Source organism: Trachemys scripta, chromosome 10 (assembly GCF_013100865.1).
Source record: "Trachemys scripta elegans isolate TJP31775 chromosome 10, CAS_Tse_1.0, whole genome shotgun sequence".
NCBI lineage: Eukaryota > Metazoa > Chordata > Testudines > Emydidae > Trachemys > Trachemys scripta.
The window spans coordinates 81,598,056-81,619,623 of NC_048307.1; the positions used below are offsets into that span (position 1 = coordinate 81,598,056).

General features: G+C 38.1%; 1 protein-coding gene across 1 annotated transcript in view; it reads left to right on the forward strand.

Moving 5' to 3' along the window:
- PIAS1 (protein inhibitor of activated STAT 1) overlaps positions 1-20,077 on the forward strand; it is an 89,867-nt gene extending 69,790 nt beyond the window's left edge. Inside the window, exons 7-14 of the mRNA XM_034783247.1 lie at positions 2,900-3,005; positions 4,992-5,065; positions 10,774-10,934; positions 12,303-12,433; positions 12,831-13,008; positions 14,433-14,575; positions 14,919-14,956; positions 15,965-20,077. Coding sequence (XP_034639138.1) covers positions 2,900-3,005; positions 4,992-5,065; positions 10,774-10,934; positions 12,303-12,433; positions 12,831-13,008; positions 14,433-14,575; positions 14,919-14,956; positions 15,965-16,258 — 1,125 coding nt within the window. The 3' untranslated portion in view covers positions 16,259-20,077. The remainder of the gene's footprint in view (positions 1-2,899; positions 3,006-4,991; positions 5,066-10,773; positions 10,935-12,302; positions 12,434-12,830; positions 13,009-14,432; positions 14,576-14,918; positions 14,957-15,964) is intronic.
- Positions 20,078-21,568: the final 1,491 nt, after the last annotated feature.

The following is a 21,568-nucleotide window of genomic DNA, read 5'->3' on the forward strand; positions in this document are numbered from 1 at the left end:
GGAGATCCATTGAAAAATCCAACACCATGCTGCTTTTTATAGTGAAGTAGCTGTTTTCACAAAGCTTTCTGGGTGTAAATGGACATTTGCTATAACTTAAATTGCATAGCTGTATCTTGGAAAAGCTTTTGAATTTATAGTCATCAAAACTAGAAGAGTAATGGCAAATAAACTCCAGTATATCTAACAAAAATGATTAGTCAGATCTTTTCCCTACAAGAAATAATTCTTCCTAATTCTATTATTTGAGATCCTGCCAATAAATCAGTAGAAATTAGTTTTATTTTATGGATGTGCATGGTAGATGAAAATTGGGCATTTGTTCTTTTTAAATGTTGGGTTACACGTCTCAGCTGGTAGAGAATACCTTTAGTGAAGTCCTAATTGTGGTTTCTACACAATCTGCTTTCCAAAGATTTCTGTGAACGTTGCCTTGGGCAAGTACCTAGCTTTGTAGATTCAAGCTGTCAGTAAATAATTTCACAATGTTAATTAGCATTTCCCTAACTTCTATCCTAATTGAGGCATTAAACAAACACGTTAAAGCAGTAGAGGTTTTTAATGATGGAAGCATCTCTAGCAAGAGTAAAATATTTAAAATAATGTGGTGTTTCTGATATTTAAATGGTGAAATTTTATGGTATATATTATTATTGAAATCATAGGTGGCTGGTAAAAATATCCTTTTAGGGGGGCGCTTAGGCCACCCCATGCTCACCATGCAGGTGGCTGCTTCTGTGCTGTGGGGCTGGGTCCAGTTACCTCAAGATCATCCCCCAGGGATGCTCACCCCATCCTAGTGAAACTTCCTGGGAAGTGCCATTTGGGAGCCAGCGCTCTCAGCTGGGGCATCTAATTCCACCTGCCAGGAATCCAGCACTCAGGCAGGGCCATCCCTACACCATTCCCCAGCCTGTTTCTGGCCCTGGCTCAGTCAGATGTGAGGTTTTTCCTGCTGAGCTGGATGTGTGTGCAGACATGGGGTGGCTCAGAAAACACATTTTTGGGGGACTGGGTCCCCTCTAGCCCTCTCCACCTGCCAATTATTGTTGAAGCCCTTTCTCATATTTATCATTATCCTAAACAAATAATGTGAATGGCTTATGGATCCAGAAGTGGGGGATTGCCCTCAAAGAACTGTGGATTGCCACGGGCATGCAGGGGCGAAAGAAAATGCAGGCCTGTTATTTACCAGGCTGCACGTGGCAATAGACTATATTGGTAAGGGATGCAAGGAGAGTATGGGTCACGATGCAAACTGCAGACACACACACACACACAACTAAAATTAATCAATTTAAAGTTTTATTGGGGATAATTACAAGGGGTAAGGGAGCAGCGTTTGATTAGCTAATAGAGTTAATGAAACTTAAAACACACAATGACTAAAATATCTACTAACAATATTTATAAACAAAGATGCAGCAATTAGTAATAACTGATACTTACAAATACAAACCAACGCATAACGACCGGCAAACGTAGAAACTCTGTTTGAAGCACGTGAGCTGAGAGAGAGGCTTCGAGGTGATCAGGCTCGGTTACGGGTGTACACAGGATACACAGGATTCGTTTTTCTTTCTCCTCTCCCTGCCTGCACGTGGCAGGCAGGCCCATAAAGTACCAACTATGACATCATAGAAGTGTCATAGGGGACGGGGCCCAAAACCTGTTTGTGTTCGTTTCTGATTGGCACAAGCAAAGTTTACACCAAGTAGGGGAGCAGGTGCCTCAAAGTCTGGCTTCGCCCCCAAAAGGTGAGGAAATGCATATCGCTTTAGAATGCGTGCAACACTGAATGACAAAAGAAGAGGCCAGGGCAATACCGGTATGGGCAAGTTTTACAGGATGCAGACAGGAACTCATCTCAACAAGAATATTCTTAGCATGTGTTTTCTGTGATAAACTATTTAAAATAACCTGATTATTCTCTATTTTAAGAAAATAGTTGTTAATCGTGCTCAAGTTTAGAGAGAGAGAGAGTAAATTTCATGGTTTTGAATGTGGTCCTACCATGCAACATGAGGACACAATTTTTTTTGCCCTTGAGGTTTCTGCTTGTACTGTGTGGTTTCATAGCCTATTTTAAAAAAGACCATGCACTTTCTTATGATATGATATTGTTAATATGAAAACTCCAAAATAACTTTAAAAATCAAAAATCTTCACAACTGTACAGTTTTAGTTTGTTCTCTCGGCTCCAACAATAAAACGAGTTGTGGAGTTCTGTAATCAACTTCCCTCTCAGATTCTCATGTGTCAGGGCAATGCCTGTAGAGATTGGGTTGTAAACACTGCAGAGAATACAAAGGTTGGATTGTTTTTGTTTTTTTTAAAGACCATTTGCTTCAAATGCAGATAAATTAAATATGTTCATGGAAGCATGTCTACTGGTCTTAAGTTTTATAAAAGCTTATTTTTCAAAACTTGAACTTTAGACCAAATTTGACATTACTGTTTCTCTTAAATGTGTGTGCAGTACTGCACTTTGCCTTAATGCTATTTATATGAAATTAGCCTTTATAAATTGCTTGTCGACAAAATGCCCCAAGTTGCAGATTTGAAATTTTCAGAAAAGTTATAACTGTGTTGTTAGAATAGCTGAATGTATAACTTCCCTTGCAACTGGCTCTAATCTCAGTGGAACTTGTGATCCGTCTTGCTGCTTCTCTACTAAAGACTAAAATCCTGGTCCCGAGAACTTCCTAGTACCTACTAAGAACATAGACACAATGGATTTTCTTTAGTCTGAAAATGTTATGCCATCATTTTGTAGCGATGGTTGAAGCCTAGGTCCACCTAATCGCTGATATTATAAAATGTATATGGTGTATGTGCAGATTGATTGTTGTTTTTGATTATATCAGCTGAGTTGTTTCATTATATGTTTGTTTTCCAGAATTACTCTATGGCAGTTTATCTTGTAAAACAGCTGTCTTCTACAGTTTTACTACAGAGGTTGCGAGCAAAAGGAATAAGGAATCCTGATCATTCTAAAGCACTAAGTATGTCTGATACGTTCAATTTCTTGATCTAAATATAAAGAAATAGCTTTTGTAAAAAGATTTTTAGCGCTGGCCTCTGCTACTGTACGAAAGGCTACTTTTTGTAAATCTAAATTTTTGAATCATGGGAATAAGGAAGGAAAGGAAAAACCTCCTGATCCCTTTAGAAATTAAATCTTCACTAGCAGAGTTGTTTATTCTGTATCACTGCACTACTGTGATAGTTACTGCTCTTTCAGGCTTCCACGCAACCCATGGTGTAACTTTGCAACTCTAGCCTTTTATTTTCCCCGCAAAGACTTATCATTGCTTAACTCACCCTTCGCAGGGAAAAAATATAGTGAACTCACAAATTTTATAAAAAGAGAGAATCCTAGAATCCATTCATTCCATTGATGGCCACCACTGAAGTTTGGTCTAAATCTGAATAATCAAAGGCCTTTGCCTGCATTATGAGCCAGCCCAGTAAGACCATTGCCACAGTGGAGTAAAAATGCAAGAGAATTTTTGGCTACTCAACTAATCCGGTTTTAATTTGTTAAAAAACTGTAAACTAATTTCACCGGGCATTTTGCTCCGAGTTCCTAATGTGAACTCAGTGGCTGACGTTGTTCCCTGATACCAGCATACTGATATGTTGACCGTGGTTGACAACTTAGCTCCTCTGGCAGTTTCTACAATACGGGTAAAGCTCAGTTGTGCAGGAGACAGTGATTGGCTGGGGGCTGGCCCAAGACTGTGGACTGACCTCCTCCACAGGACCGTCCCAAACCTCATCACCTTCTTGTCTAAGTGCAAGGTGTGTTTCTTTGATCTTGCCTTCTCTAAATACAAAGATACAGCAATGTGTGTGTAATTACCGGTAACTTGAATAAAAGGAACCAAAAAACAGAACACGCTGCTGTGCACATTTTTTCCCAGGGAGAGGATGAGGGAGCAAACATGTGACAGATCTTAGTCATGTTGCTTCATTTACTTCTGGAAGGTACCCAGGTACTACAGTGATGAACACAGTATCAGAACCTACATAGAATAGAATACCACTAAATGCCAAGTACAAAAATAATATTGAACAGTCATGTGTATGAAACTATGTCAGTGTAACATTATGATTTGAGACTTAAGGGCACAAAAATCACGCAATCCAACAAAGTTTCCTGAGCCATTTATCTCCTCCTCTCAAGGACTTTGTGCTTGGCCACACCGCACTTACAAGGATACACATTAATGAAATACCCGCTAAGAAGGGGCAGCTAAGGGTCATGTAGCAACTGTGGAATTGCCTGATTTCTGTGCATTTAAATCTCAACTATGTTACTTTTTATAACTCTTTTTATAGACAAAAAATGGAGGGTGCAAGGGAGGAACCAGGGCCTATATTTAACTGCAATCCTTACAATGCTATATAAGAGTGCCTGCCTGGTCATGCTCCTCCTTTTGCCTATCAATTCTGCAACCCTTGTTGCATTTCCCTTGAATCATTAGAGTCCCCGACTACCTATTTCAAAGAGGCAGGGCATTGCTAGCCTACATGCAGGATTTAACAAAACAAAACAAAACAAAAATTTTAATGTGCCTAAATCCAGCAGTTGACCAAAGAACTTGATATTGCTTTATTAGAGAGCTTATCACTTTAAAATGCTTACCCCCGTAAAAAAATCTAGTATTTTTATGCAGAAACTCTTTTTTTAGAAATGAAATATTGTGTTTAAGAAGTTTCTCCTTTCATGGTGCTCCACTGAAGTTTTAGGAGAGTAGAAACTGCATAGGAACTACACTCTACACGTGCACACATGAATATTTTACTTCAGGTTTACAGACTGCAGGAGTTTGGGACAATATAATCAATGTTGCTCATTGCCAATAGACATAGCAAACTGCAGGTTTAAAGCAGATTGTGTTTTAGGTATGTGTATTACTATATTATCCTGGTGAAGGGTGTATAACAAACCTTTCTCTGTGTGCTTTTCTTCTTTCAAATGGCAGTAAAAGAGAAACTGACTGCAGACCCAGACAGTGAAATAGCTACAACCAGCTTAAGAGTATCTCTTCTCTGTCCAGTAAGTGTAAAAGTAATTCCTCAAAGTTGGTTCTGATGAAACTAAACTGGCTGTTACGGGACAATTTTTAATGCAAGTTAAAAGCTGTGTTCACTTATATGTTAACTCTGTGAGTTTGGGATCCAGTGCCTACGCCCCATATCCAGCAAAGCACAAAAACACGTGAGTAACTTTGAGCATGTGAATATCCATTCACTTCACTGGGGCTATGCAAATGCTTTAAGTTAATCACCTTTAAGTGTTGACGGGTTAGGTCCTAAAAGGGGATCATTTATCTAGATATTGAACATAGCTTAACTCCTGGGTGCTTGGCCATGGTACGACCGTTATTAGCAATAGGATGAATGTATCCGTGTTTACATGCACACCAACAACTGGCTCCTGGAGCCAGAGTTAAATTCTGTAACTGAAGTTGATAGGTATATATGTACACTTCAATGATAGGCTTTTATTGTTTTCAATTTAAAAAAAGAGTCAATAGTCCAAAGGACATTTAAGCAAATAAAGGTTGATGAAAAATTTGAAATAGACAGGATGGTTTGCTTCCCATACCAATCTGTGCAACTCACAAATGACTTTAATTATTAGTCCCATGGAATTTGGAAATGAGATCAGATACATTAATCAAAACAGATTTATGGATCTGTTAACTGAGGTAAAAGGAGCTGGAAAATAAGAGGAATTAAACAATAGTTTGTACATATTACAGTCCTTATCACCAGCTGAATTACACAATATGAATAATTGTTATAAACTTTATTTTGCATCCTTAATACCCTTAGTTTTCCCATGAAATGTAACATGCTTCTTCATTACTGTGTGCTTTGTCATTGGTCAACAGAGTGTCTTAATTGCAGCTAAAACGTAAACTGTGTCAAGAATAAGGATGCATCTGTTTCCTGATTTGTCTAGATCCACTCAAGCCTGACGCTGAAAGTTTTCAGTTTTGAAATGCGACTCTCAAGAATAAAGCTGACTTAGCTACTTACTCTGTTGCCTAGCAAAATTGGGGCTTATTTGTAAGGTTATTAAATGGCCTCTTAGATTCTGACAATGGAAAGATATTTTTGGATACAAAAGCTCCACCTTGCAAAGAGCACAGTTCACTTTGCTGACTCTTTTCATAAAAATATTTGTTAGGCAGATTATTATATGTTTATAGCTGTGCTGGATATTTTAATATTTAATCCTCATTCATAAGGCTTTTTGGTATGGCACGTATTAGCTAGAATAGTATTTAATACTTATGTCACCTGATAAAAGTACCCTTTTTATTAAGTGCAGGAGTATTGGTTTTATAAAAAGTGAAATCCTGCTCTTCAGAGGTTTGAGCGATGTAATACAAATAATGCATTAATTTAAAGGTCAAGAACACTCTTGTATACATAATATTATTAACTTGATTTTGTTGAATCTTTGCATAGTTAAATTTTTGTTATGTACTGTTGGAACCTCATTACCTTAGGAAGTACTAGTACTGTGCTGTCCTGGTTTAATTCTTTAAGAACAATGCTCTTATTTCCTAAAGTTAAAGACTATTTAGGTTCCAATGAAAAGCAATAATAGGAATTCATTTACTAAATCCAGGAACTGTCTAATTTTTAGGCGTTAACAGTGCTCATATAGTAGCTCAGTCACTTAAATCCTTGTGCATCTTTTGGAGTCACAGATGTTTACTTCAGTAGCAGCTGATTGCCTTTCATTGGTACTTTTGGCAATTAATAGTTTTTGCGACCTTTTGGTTTTGGTTTCCTGCTGACCAGTTTTCTTAAACAATACATCTGTTTGTTGTCCTACTCACCCCTGTTTATAGAGGGAAAGAACAGTCCGTCCGTTTTACTCTTAGGGTACGTCTTCACTTATCGGAGGGTCTGGCGGCAGACAATCGATGTTCTGGGATCGATGTATCGTGTCTGGTTTAGACGCGATAAATCGATCCCGGAAGTGCTCGCCGTCGACGCCGGTACTCCAGCTCGGCGAGAGGAGTACGCGGCATCGACGGGGGAGCCTCCGTGCCGCGTCTGGACCCGCGGTAAGTTCGGACTAAGGTACTTCGAATTCAGCTACGTTAATAACGTAGCTGAATTTGCATACCTTAGTCCGAAGTGGGGACTTAGTGGGGACCAGGCCTTAAACAGACCTAGAAATTGATCTAGGAATAAACAAGCTTACAGGTATTTTCTTTTATGTATAGAAATAGGAAGAGTTTTTTAATGCAACTTGGGGTCTCATAATCTATCCTTTTAGCTAGAGCTTTTTAAGTGTTTGCTTTTTGGTTCAGATGAATTAATATTAGAGCAGGAAGGACTTCTGCAAGGCAGTCTCCATAGCTGCAAGCTTAAAGATAGCTGAATCAAAGTTAATGCAGAAATGAAAAATTAAGTCTTTAGTGATGTGAAATATAAATGAAATACCCAAGCTAGCATTGAGAAGTAGCTCTTGTGGAATAGTGTTTATTGCAGTCTATGCTTCCTCTTTCTCTTTAAGCCTAGTCTCTTCCAATAAACGGAACGGTTTAGAATAGAATATTTTAGGCATGTTTTTCTGTGTCATCCTGGTGATGTGTATGTAACATGCCCACACTTTGGGAGTCATCCTTCAGTGTGCCCATTGTTTAGTGCAGTCTAGTTTAAAAGTGCTTCACTGTTCCTCTTTCACTATTCTGTCATTGCAGAAGTTTTTAAGGACAGATATCATCTCTTCCTGCGTGTCCTGTAAAGTGGCTTTTGCAATATAAACAAACTAGGATGGTGACTAATCACATACTATTCATGGTTGTGAACACAATTCTGTGACACAACCCTTGTTTTCATTTGCTAATACATAACTTTCAGAAACTGTCAATGCTTGGTCTCAGACGCAAGGTAAATTTTCCTTGGGAAAGTTTGAAGAAAATCTCTTCCGCTTTTTGAGAGTAAAGTCTCATCTTTTTTTCTTAAGTGTTCTTAATCTCCAGTAATTCAAGTACCAGAGCCAAAGAATGTAAAGCATGGCATGTATTCAGCCCTACATGAGGAAAAATGGCTGCTAAAAGCCCCATCCTGCAGCCCTTACTTGCAGGAGTAATTCTGCTTATAAAAGTAGTTGCAAGACTGGGCCCTAAATTTGAGAGGAGAAAAATATAAAGGTTCTAAGAGGCTGAAAAATCACCTCTGAATATGTTCTGAATTGCCTTGTAAGCTGCTTTTACAAATAAGACCTACCCCAACTTTGTGAAATTCAAGCCGGCACCTGGAAGGAGCTGACCCAGGATTCAGCAAGCAAAGGGGCTGCATGAGGAAGTTTGAAAGAGAGAGTGAGTGTGTGTGTGTGTGTGTGTGTGTGTGTTTTTCTCCCCCCCCCCCCCCCCCCCCCCCCCAATCTGGCAACTACTGTGGTTCTGCAATTTTCTGCACATTCTTAACTTCCTTTTTTTAGTTTTTCTCTTTTTATTGTGACGATAACTATTATATACATTGACAATGTATTGGGGGAGGGATAGCTCAGTTGTTTGAGCATAGGCCTGCTAAACCCAGAGTTGTGAATTCAATCCTTGAGGGGGCCATTTAGGGATCTGGGGCAAAAAAAAATTGGTCCTGCTAATGAAGGCAGGGGGCTGGACTTGATGACCTTGCAAGGTCCCTTCCAGTTCTAGGAGGTAGGATATCTCCATTAATTAATTAAATGTATTAAGCTAAATGATGTGAGACTGCAGCCACAAATATTGGATTCAAACCTTTTATTGTTCCTTTATGTAGTGTGTAAAGAGGATCTGTAAGTTTTCCATCCCCTCGGTATCTTTTACCTTAGTAACATGAACACAGCTTGGCCAGACTGAAGGATCTAACCCAATAAGTGTTTATGCCAAAGCTGGGAAATGAGACCATCATTACTTGTCCACATTGCACACACTGTATTTAGGTATCCTATTAAGTCTTAACTAGTACTCAGAAATTATATGTGCAATGTGGTAATAGTATTATGAGAAGCAAACTTCTATTTCTTGATGGGCGTGGCATTGCATTATTTGGTGTCGTGTATTTAAGAAGGAGTTCAACGTCTTATACCGCAAATCTTGTTACAATTCTCATTAACCTGTTTTTTCCTGGGGAGTTTTGTGTCACTGCTCTGCTGCTGCTATTGGTTTTTATTTTGCATCATATTTAAGCATCCAGGTTCTGGAAAACAAAAGGTCTTCTGTTTCCGACACGCTTAATCATGATACTGATTGTAGTTGGTGAACTTGTATTGTGCCCAAAAGTCAAATGAGCCATTGACCTACCATCTGGGAGATATGAATTTAGAACAGACATGGATCAGGGGGACTAGTACTGTGTGAAAGAAATCGTATGCTTGGTCATGGGTATTGGGGAAAGGGTTGCCAAACACATGGCATGCATAGCACCTCCTGCTGACTGATCTCTATACCAGCATCACTGCATATTCCTCTGGGAGATGTGAGACTCCCCTCCCATCTGTAGCTGACTTGTGTTAGTGATTGAAAGCCAGAGGGAAGAAGAATAAACTAAATAAAGATAAGAGTTAGAAACTACTGTATGGATGAATGTTGCTGAGAATGGAAGCAGGTATTTCAGGCTGCTTAAAGGTTAGGGTGACCAGATGTCCTGATTTTATAGGACAGTCCTGATTTTGTTTTGTTTTTTTCTTATATAGGCTCCTGTTATCCCCACCATCCCACCCCCTGTCCCGATTTTTCACATTTGCTCTCTGGTCACCCTATTAAAGGTTGCTGCAGAGAAGCTTTGGGAAGGAAGTAGTTCACTGCCAGCAGAGCCTTTGTTCTCTTTTGTTGGTGTCTTTAGCTTCTTTGATGTTTTGAGAGCGAGTGCCACCCTGTGGCACTAGTCCTGTATTGCCTGTTAGGAGTGTACATGACCATGTAGCTTCTGAAACATCCTGCAAACAGTTCCATTCGGTATTTTACTTAAATGAGAAAGCTGTAATATTTTTAGGTTCTGAATTGGTTTTGGACTGTATTTTCTTCGTCAAGATTTTTCTTGTCTAAATCTTAGGCTGAGCCCTCTCTCTATCTGTAGTATGCCATGTGAGTGTGATCATCTACATTGCTTAGACACTGTTCTTTTGGAGTAGATGTTTCCATTTTGGACATACTTCAGGTGGGCAGTTGTTGATTTTTGGAGGGTGGTGTTGGCCAGGATCCCCAGTGATGGAGCAGAGCCACATTGTGGTAGGTGTTGAACAAACACAGAACAAAAAGACACTTCCTGCCTCAAAGGCTGGGAGTGAACATCGTCATCTCTTATATAGTCTTCCACAGTATGTCTGTAGATACTCGGCAGTGCTGAAAGAGACGTGGTAGTGGATGGCAAATTAGCTGTAGCTTCCAGTACACCAATGAGGGAGAATAATTATTTTTCATATTTATTAGTCTAAAACACTATGGTAAGTGATAAAAGGTAAATTGACTTTGCATTTTGGACCAGCAGTGTAAAAATGAAGTGGTCTTCCATTTCCCATGTCTGAACTTAGTTTAACAAAAAATCTATTTGTAGTAGGATTTGTTATTGATACTATCAGGTATGCAGAAAAGCCAGAACAAAGGTGTGCGACTTGAATATAGTAATCAGAACTTGTATTTCTCAAAATACTTAATGCTTAGAACAGTTGCATCTTCCTGATTAAAACAGGTGAACAGTTGTTTTTCAAAAGAGGCAACAGTTTATTTTTTTTTTCTTCTCCTTCTAAAGCTTGGGAAAATGCGGCTAACTATCCCATGTAGGGCCCTGACTTGTTCACATCTGCAGTGTTTTGATGCCACTCTGTACATTCAAATGAATGAGAAGAAACCTACTTGGGTTTGTCCTGTTTGTGACAAGAAGGCTCCCTATGAACATCTCATTATTGATGGGTAAGTAACATTTGGAGCATGCTTTGTAATTGTGGTGTACCGTGTCTGGGAATAGTTTATAAGCAGACATTCATATCTTAAATTTTATGCACATTCCACATTTGGAGTTGTTATATGTATTTATTTCCCTGATGCTACTTATTTAAAAAAAAAAACCCAAAACCTAAAAACCCCACTGAGAGCAAGCACCAGGTTCTATGCACACATGCAACATTTGGATTCAGTGCTCAGCGTTCGTTCTGCAGATCGCAGTCCACCCGGGCAGGAATTTGCTTCTCCAAAAGCAGTGTGTGTGTCCTGGGGGGAATGGAGAAATTATCATGTGGTTCTGTTCAGGAGAAAAAGCTTAATTTTACTGGGAAGGATCACTCTTTCCCAAGTTGAAACGTATTTCCCAATGGTAAATCTCTATGGATTGCTACACTTGAGTCACCAAACAGCTAATATCCATAGCTCTGTTGGTAAAGAAGATATATCAAGGTGATTATGCTATTGTAACTATCCTCTCTCCTAATCCTTCCTCTAGATTTTCTCCCTCAGCAGTAGGGATCAACATAGAATATTATTTTACAGAAATAAGAGCTAATTGTACAGTCAATAGAAAATTCATTCCTTAAAGTAGTATTGTCTGGCCACTTCTTTTGAGGGATTTTGTATTTTACGCAGTGGCCCTGTCCACTTTACACATGAAATAATTTCTGAGAGCCTGCTTCAGAAGTGGCTGCTCCTCAGACAGCTTTTAGGCCAGCTATATTCACAGCCAGTTTAAGGAAGCTTTGTGTTTAATTTATTTGTTAACATTACTGCATCCATAGTGGAAGGGATCTTCAGGGAAACAAGCAACAACTGATGGTTACCCAGACAAATTGAGGTGTGCAGTTATGAGCAGTGATTGTTCCTCACTGTTTTGCTTTGAAATAAATGTGCTTACTTATCAATTTGTGCATCATTTCTTGATGCAATGTGCTAGAGTCCATTTGAGTTACCTAAACGTTTGGATTCCTAGAAAATACATTATACCCTTGATTGTCTAAATGTCATGGAAGTCATTGACTAAATCTGGATAAATAGGGGAATTTTTGTCATAATATGCATAGCGGGGCACGAACCTGTTTTGGCCAACAAGGAGTTCAACATATTGAGGTTTGGACAATCGAGATTCTACTGTATCGTTAAGTGAATGTGCAGGTTACTATTTTAAGTAATATCAGTTTCCTTGTTGAGAACTTATACTAAGGAGAGAGAAATGCCCAAAATTCTCAAATAGGACTAATCCTTTCTAATTTACTTTAATTTAATCTAATTTAAAGTGCTTCTCCAGTTCCGTTTTATTTTTTGAAGATGGATATTAAGGTTTTTGTTTCACAGGTTGTTTATGGAAATCTTGAAGTACTGCACAGACTGCGATGAAATTCAGTTTAAGGAGGATGGGTCATGGGCTCCCATGAGATCAAAAAAGGAAGTTCAAGAAGTAACTGCGTCTTATAATGGAGTTGATGGTAAGTCTTAAATTTTTGAAGGTACAAACTAAATCCCTTATTGTTAACCCACGTTGTTTAAAATATTAAAATGTGGGTTTGTTTCTAAAAGAGTACTATGATTCTATGAGCAACGGAACATGGAAGTTCTCTCTGTGTAGCGGTAGCTTTTTATTGATTAATCTGAAGTAAGTTGTTTGAGTAACAGGAACATCCACGTGGGCCTGTCTGTATTTCTGAAGCTTTGTTAATGCTTTTTTAAAATCGTTTTCTTTTCACTTTTGTTTTGGCTTCTAAGCTTTATTTATGGCAAGCGTGTATAATTTTAATTTAACCAAGTGATGCTTGTCTTCCTTGTAATGCATATACAATATAAATTATGACTTGAATAACTACCTTATTTCTTAAATCTTTGTAGGATGTATAAGTAGTTCTTTGGATCATCAGGTGTCTTCTCACCATCAATCAAATAAAAATAAGAAAGTAGAAGTGATTGATCTAACCATAGACAGCTCCTCAGATGAAGAGGAGGAAGAACCGTCTGCCAAGAGGAGCTGTCCTTCCATTTCTCCTGCATCACCACTAAATAATAAGGGGTAAGAATAAAGTGGACACTATTTTTAGTTAAGATGAAAATATGTTCACGACAAGCAATGGTGAAAACAAATTTCAAGTGAAATTTAATTGCACCTGGGAAGTTCACTATTCAAAGTATGTCCTGAGTTTATTACAACAGAACTTGATATCACAAACTCTGGTTTGATCTCAGTAGCTCATAACTCACAGAAAGACTGGGAGTTACAAACATGGTGGTATGCTAGCAGAAGTGAATATTTGTCTTGCTGCAACTTCACAGGCTGAACTTTATGGGTTTTACTACAAAACATAGTACAATGATGAAGCATTTTTTTAACTGACCTGTGGTAAAAAAGGAAAACATTGAAAAAGGCCTTGAGCTAGTGTGTAGTTTAAGAAACAAATATTTTGAGGCTTGGAAATTAATCTGTGCTAGTAGAGAATTGTGGAAACAAAGTTCACAACTGAGAACAGCAGTGGTATGAGAAACTTACATAGTGTGGTGTGGGTGTGTTGTCTGTTTTTGCCAGACTACCACCAACAAAGTAGCTATATAGAATAGCAGACTAACCAGATATAAATAAAGAGCGATGCTGTTAATAGAGCAGCACTGGCGAAACATGAATGGATGAAAACATTGGGTCTATACAAAGGGATTGTGCCATTGTACCGATTATTATCCCAGTAATAAAAGCCACTCAGTGATCATGTGAGTCTTGTCAAGATCTCCTTGGCTGTTGCTCCATAGGAAATGCCTCGTGTGGCATATAGAAATATTTGTAGGGATATTTATGTGGACTTTTAACTATATATATAGTCAACTCTTAAATCCTCAGTCTTTTTGTCCTGACTTGTGATGGCTATTCATACTTTTATTAAGATAGGCAGTGCTACCTCTGACTAAAGTTAAAGTTGCTTAACACTTTCCATTATAAGACCTGTTTTCATATCTTTATAACTTTGACAAAATGTAACCATGGGGGCTGAAATTTTCCATGCAGATGTCTGCCTCAGACTGTTGTTTTATGTGTCTGTGCAAATGATTCAGCCATTTCTGAGAGCAAGATTAGAGAAAAATGTGGGTTTTCTCCCCTCCTCCCCCCATCCCCCACCCCGGTTGTAAAAAACTTCTTACAACTGTTATTTGTTGAAGTTCTAGACCGTTACACTTTGGAACAAGACTTTGAAATTTGGCGGGGGCTGTCCCCTCTGGTGTCAGGGATATGTTTTTTGCCTGAGTGACATGTGCTTTTACTGTAATGCATGCCACATTTTAAATTATGTCTTCAAGACTAACTTTGGTTTTTAAAGGTCTGTATGATGCATGTGTTGGTATTTTGGGTTTTGTTTTTTTTCTGCAAGCAGAAATCTGCAGTCTTCAAACTGTTCTAACATTTAAACCAAACATGTTTACAAAGTGTGAAAAACATTCTTTCCTTTGCAGCATTTTAAACCTACCCCATCAAGCATCTCCCGTTTCAAGAACTCCAAGCCTTCCTGCTGTTGACACAAGTTACATGAATACATCACTTATTCAGGACTACAGGCATCCATTCCACATGACACCTATGCCTTATGATTTACAAGGTTTGGCTTCTCACTGCTTTGAATTGCACATAAAAAGTTCACGCTGTTGTGAAGGAGTGTAAACATACAATTGATTAGTGGTCCAATCATATACAATATTATTTGGGGGATCATAGAAGATAATTGTATGCATAACTCAGGTTAACTCTTATTTGAAGGAATAAAAGCACTGAATCTCTCCTACGAACTGTACTTCACTGTCAAGATATAATTAAGAGTCAAATTTCATGATCATCCACATCGCACTTTGGTTAAATTATTTGATTTTGGGGGGAGGAGGGGAAAGGAAGAGGGCAAGGTTCTCTTGAGAAACTGAAAACCTTTTTATTTTCATTTTCCACAGGATTAGATTTCTTCCCTTTCCTATCAGGAGACAATCAGGTAAGTGGTAGAAAAATGAGCAATGCAGCATAAGTTAATTTTAAGTAAATCCCTTCTAAAGGGATTCCAGAGAGTCAGAAATTTAGCCAGTGTGTAGATTTTTATAAAGAAGGCTTTACAAAACTTGAATGCTAAGAGAAATGTTTCTGGAATAATAAAATAAACAGGAATGGAAATTCTTCTGAAATAATCATTGCCCTGTAGTTTGCATGGCAAATATTGCATCATTGCATTAGTATATGTGTAGCAGGAAGTGAACCTGAGCAGTCTGCTTTCATTGTGAGGAGAAATGCAAAATGGAAACCACTGGCAGAAAGAGCAAAATGCAAATTACCTTTAAATTATTTAAAAAGGATCATTGGCAACTAGTATTTCTCGTTAATGTCATTTTCAAGCTGAAAGCTCACTTCTTTCGGGGCTTGCCTGTACATTTAAAAAAAAAAAAAAAAAAAGAACGGTACTGCTGGGAACCGTGATAGCCACCTACTGATTTTAAGCACACTATTCCTATATCTGTTTCTTGAGTGCAGTACGAGAGGTCTTCCTACTGTACAAATAAGTATCTGACTTTAATGGTAGTGGGTGGTTGTGTCTCTTAATTTTGGCCAAAGGATTCCATTGAAATATGAGTAGTTTCTTTCCAATAGATGGGTTTTTTTTTGTGGGGGAGGGGTAAGAAAGGGAAATTACACTGCTTCTCACCATCCCAATAGTACCTCATTCTAGTTTGGAATTGTGAGAGATTGCTTACTATCCAGTAAGAGCAAACAGCCCTCATTTTGTTTCCAATTTTCTTCTGGCTTTAGAAACCAAGGTCTTCAGTCCACTTGCTTGTACAAATTGTCTTACAAAGTAACACTTGGACAACACAGAGTAGACAAATGGTTGTCAGTTTCTAGAATTCAGGAAGCTTAGAATACACAGATACTTTCTACTTCCTTTGTGCCTCTGTGAAGAAAACCTGTGGAATCAGAAGTGTAACTTTACAATGTTGTCTTTTTCCCACAGCATTACAACACTTCCCTTCTCGCCGCTGCAGCGGCGGCAGTTTCTGCGTCAGATGATTCAGAACTCTTGCACCCTCGTTTTTTCCCATACGCTTCATCCCAGATGTTCCTTGATCAGTTGAATGCAGGAGGCAGCAGTACTCTCCCAGCCACTAACGGTAGCAATAGTGGCAGTAACAGCAGTCTTGTGTCCTCCAACAGCTTGCGAGAGAATCATGGCCATCCAGTTGCAAATCGAAGCGGGACAGACACAGCATCTATCTTTGGCATACCTGACATTATTTCATTGGACTAATTCTTGGACTAAATGAACTTGTCAGAAAAAGAGATCTTTGTGCTTGGTTTTATCTTACTCTATTTAGAAACGTAGACAAGGTGTTTTTTCCTTTTTTAGGGAAAAAAAAAAAAAAACTTAAGACATGTACAGAGAACAAAACTATATTTTCAGTTTTACTTTTGTATATAAACCTAAGATGGCCTGACTGGTAAAACAAAACAAAACAAAAAGAAAAAAAGTACAAAAAGGAAGAAAAAAAAGAAAGAAAGAAACTTCAGTTCATTTTTCTGGACGCTGAAGATTTTACACTTATGCATTTGTCCTGTGAGTTACTTATTTTAGTTTGGACACAAATGGCATTATTTTCTTCACAGTAATGTTAATGAAAAAGAAAAGGAATTTCTGAAGTTTTACGTTGCAGGAAGTTTTTTCTTTTGGAAACATCATTTACAATTGATGGCAGAACTGAATTCCTCTTAACTCCTTTTCAGCACAGATTTATTATGCTTAAAGTGATATATACCCTACTTGTACTGTTCCACCGCATTCCCTCTGTAGTGCAGGGTATGGGAGTGTGTTTTAAATGTCATTTCTGATTCTATATGGCCGTATATTCAGTTGGCATGTGGAGTACCAGCTCTTTCATCAAACGTGTTGCAGGCTCATTAGTGTGTCAGTTACTCTTATGGGTTAGACTCGATACAATCTCAAGCTGAAGTATTGTTTTGAGACAGGACAGTTTTATAGAATCTAGCCCCATATAAAAGCTCTGACACACCTTCACTTTAGATTTTTATTTCTAACCTCCAGTATTAATCCTTGAAATAATTACGGTCCCAATCAACATGGTACTTTAAGGTGTGGAACTACTCATTTGCTTTAAAGTTAGCAGTGTGCTTAAGTAGCTTACTGAATTGGGGCCAAATGGCTCTGTCAGTGAATACCTACTTTTGGCCACAATAGATTAAATTTCTGCTAAAAAACAAACCTGTCAAACAAAGAGAAGGAAATAGGGTTTAAATGCACTATTGCATGATTTGTGCTGCTGTCAGTGGTAGTGATCCATCATCTTCTGACTTCTCATGCATCAAAATTTAGTTAATATTGAATGTTAGACATTAAGCTTAAAAAACAAACCAAACAAAAACACCACCCAAACCATAGCCCACTCACGTAACTGGGCCAGAACGTCTGTCTGTAGAAATCTATTAGTGGTCACAAATTGGATTTTTCTCTTTTTGGCCTCCTAGTTATTTTGAGTGATTCCCTGAGAGTTATTTTAAGTATGCTTATGTTGAGAGCCATATCTGCTCTGCAATTCCTGTTACTTTTTTTTTTTTTTTTTTTTTTTTTTAAAGTCATGCATGACATAGGAAAGTCTTTTTTAGAACTGATGGATCATTTGGACTGATCCTTTCTTACTAAATAGAGAAACGTGTAAATAGATAGAAAGCAGTTTTTCAGAAGATTCTTTAAAATAAGAGTTGGGGGTGGGTGGGAGAGGGAGGTGATTCTATTGTGTCCCAAAGTCCTCACCAGAGAGAGTGAATATGTCCTCTGGTGTGAAAAATATTTTTTTAGCTAGTTGAAAGTGCAGGTAACAAGCTTATCAGGAAGGCTAGGAAGAAATACCACAATTAGCAGATTCCTGTCCAAATTTTTATGTCCCAAACAGTTGATATCGGCTAGTTTGAGCATTGACAAGGGCCACCTTTCACTTATAAAGTTGTCTCTTTAAATTTTGCATTGATTAAAAAAAAAAAAAAAACTTTAATCCAAGTAGAATTAGGCATTGCTATAAGATCAGTTGAATGGTAAATTGACAGGTTCACATGAATATGTGGCATCAAAATTGTTTTTAGAGTTTTTACAGCATCCCTCCGCCACTGAATAGTTGACTTGAATTTTGAAAACAAAATGTTTGTGTTTATATGTAAATGTGTGTGTATATATGTATTTATAGATCAGTGTGTGAGTCAAAAGTGAGTTAAATAGTTTTTCCCATGCATGTGTATTCCATACATATCTGGCTGATATAGCTATATCTTTCACCATACACCCGTTTTATAATTTATTAAATGTCAGTTTAAAAAGTAAATAAAAGGAGAAAACAGGAAATATTTCATTTTTAAATTCAGTCTGAGATTGAGGTATTTAAACCTTCATTAGGAATTTAACTAGTTTATAAATTTTAGTCTAGCAAATCCATTGGGTTATTAAATTGGTAATTAGAGAGCAGATGCTTCACTGTAATACCTAGTATAAATCGGAAGTGACGATTCCTCCAGACTCGCACCAGTGTAACTGAGAGCAAATGTGGCCCCGCCTTCTAAAACTGGTAAGAAAATGAAAATTAAGGAATGAAATTCTGGGGAGTTCATGGCTATTTTACATCTGAGTGGTGGCAGTGTTCATAACGATTCTGCTGTGTTAAAGGTGAGCTGAAAATCTGCTTTTAAAAACAAAATTAAAAATTTAATTAAACCTCAGCAACCCTGGAGAACTGAAAGTGGCGAATATATTGTAAAAGAGTTGGGAATCTTTCATCCTTAGCTTACCTTCAAAAAGCCACGGTCAGCTGGTGATCCCCCAAACCAGCTAAATAAGAGCAAAAGGCTTTTCAGTTCAGTTTCATGTTTTAATCCCATTGTTCCACATAGGTCAGCAAACCTTTGATTCTCCTATGTGGTATTTATTCTGTATGTTTTGTGGCTATTTGTTTCATTCTCTGAGCTTTTGTAAGATTGATAACTTGCTGGAACTTTGTATCTGCCTACAGTTAACATTATTTAGCAGAAGTCTGTCTGAATTCTCCAGGAATTCCTTACTATTTAGTTAAAAAAAAAAAAATCACTCGTTGCATATTTATTAACGATGCAGTAAAGTAACTCCTGCTTTTGGCTGGTTTGCAGTACTGCTAACCTGACTGTAGATTACTGAATCTGTGTAACCCTTAGGCTGTGGGGTACCAATTTTTTCCTTTGTCCTCAAATTCTTCCACTAGAGTGCGTGTCTGTCTGTTATGTACATTACTGCATGTGTGTGTGTGTCTGTACACACAGATCTGAGTAAATAGCTGTTATTTCAATAGCAGGGCTGAAGTGGTTTTCAATCACTTGTGGGCATTATTGAATGCATTCTTTTAAAAAACAAAACAACGCAAAACAAAATCGGAACTATGCTAAAATCTAACAGACTGAGCGTTTAAAATACTTCGTAGTGCTTTCATTAATATAGGCATTGTAGCAATTCTATGCCTGTTCGTTCCCCTTCACGGCAAGGATTCAGAAAGCCTCTCAGGGGTGGGGTGGCTTGTAGATTTTTATTGAACTGGCTTGGAGCTACCTTCTAATTTAAAGCTAAGAACTGTGGGGAGAGCATATCCTAGAGAATCCTTCATTGCATTGTCATTTCAGGGTTTTAAAGCACATTTTAACCTGTATTCAGAAAGGATTTTGTTTTATCAATGTAAGTGTTCATTTTTCTTTTTAAACAGAGCTTAGATTTCTAACAAGGGAGAATAGCTGGTGGTCCCAGAAAGTGCTGCTGTTAATTGTTTTAATTAACAAAGGGGAAATGTATATAAGCAGAATATTAACAAGTTACCATTAATTCCATGAATTTAAATCTGTGATTCATTGCCTTAAAATTTCTTAGTTTCCATACGGCATGCCAAACCAGTAAAATGGCTTTTAAAAATGTATAGTAGACCAATGTCAGTTTGTATAAAAGTACCAAGTGAAAATATTTATTACATGCATTGGAAAAAATTGTTTACCTATTGAATGTTACCTGTTTATGTAGAAATCTTTAGATGTAATAAAAAAAAATCAGTTATCTTGTCTTCTCTAAATTAAGTAATGCTGGATGCTCCCTGTGGAGTGGGAAACTCACAGGAATGTAATTTGCACAGGCATGCTTCATTGATAAATGATGTTTCGTAGCATGGGATGTGTCATTTTGTATCTGAATTTAAGGAGAGCATTCAGCACACCAGTCTCCTCCTGTTCTATCAGTGGCACCATGTTTGTGTGAAAATGTATAAAATGCACTGTCCCCATTCTTGTCTAGATTTCACTTGGGAAGTGTTTATACCTGGCTGGTAGAAACAGGCTGTTACAACACATTCTAGATTAATACAAAGTGTTTGATCTGAGCAATGTCCATGCTTCATCAACGCCTATTATATCAATTCTGTCCGAAAGCATTTGTTTCCAGTAGTCAAATGCGCTGAACAATGAGAGAGATTGTCAAATGGCTATCTTGGGCCATTGGTAGTTGGCAGCTAATACAAATGAGAAAACCTATTTCACTGCTCGGAACAAGCTACAGGCACACTCCTCAAAAGGGACCAGTGAACGTAATAAGTAGACTGTCCTCACTTGTAACGTCAAGATATTTGTAGAACTTAATGGTAGGGGAGAAAAGGCATAATTTGGACATTTAAAGGCAAGAACTATTTCCTTACTGGAGTTCTCTGCCCTCTATCTTCAGGACCTCCCTCTTCGTTATTGGAGGAGTGCTTAAATGTTAAGCTGCTGGTAAGATTTTTGTCTAATTTTTAGAAGTCCATGGAGTATTTTTGTTGGATGGTGGAAAGCTCAAAGATGATAAATTGAGTGGACATTGTAGACAGATATGTGACAGGGTAGGTAGATCAGATTTATGCCTGGCAAGGGATAGTGTCCCCTCAACACACAGCCCTTTGCCGTTTAAAAGACTTAAAAAAATAAAACCACCTCTCAAGTATTTTGTAGGCAAGGATTTGAGTTCATCATGGTTACTTCATGATGGCTGATTATGGCCTGGGAATGGCAAAATCTGCAACTCAAGTCTTCATGAGTAAGTGAAAGCAGGAAATGGACAAGGAATGGCAGTGGGGTGAATGACAGATCTTTGGATCCACTCCCATCTCTTGCAAGACTTTGGGCAAGTCACTTAACCCTTTTGTGTCTCAGTTTTCCATATCTAAAATAGGGGGAAAATGCCTACCTCCAAGAGAGTTGGGGCCCAACTTACTGTTTGAAAGACCCAACAGGCCTGTCCACAGTAAAATTTTAACCAAGTTTTTGTGGTCAGTTACTGACAGGGTTGGCTCTAAACACTGTGGCCACACATGAAATATGACCAAAACTAGAGTCCTGAATCCACAGCTGGCTGTGTGAGTGGATCCCTACTACCTTTAATGGGGCTATGTGCAGACTTAAGGATGTGCTTGCTTGGCATCAGTTGTCACCTTGTGGTCATGATTAGTAACCATGGTTGGTTGGCTCTGTGTCTTGCCCCTGCTTGAGGCCTCGACTCTCACATAGTTGTCACCCAATAACC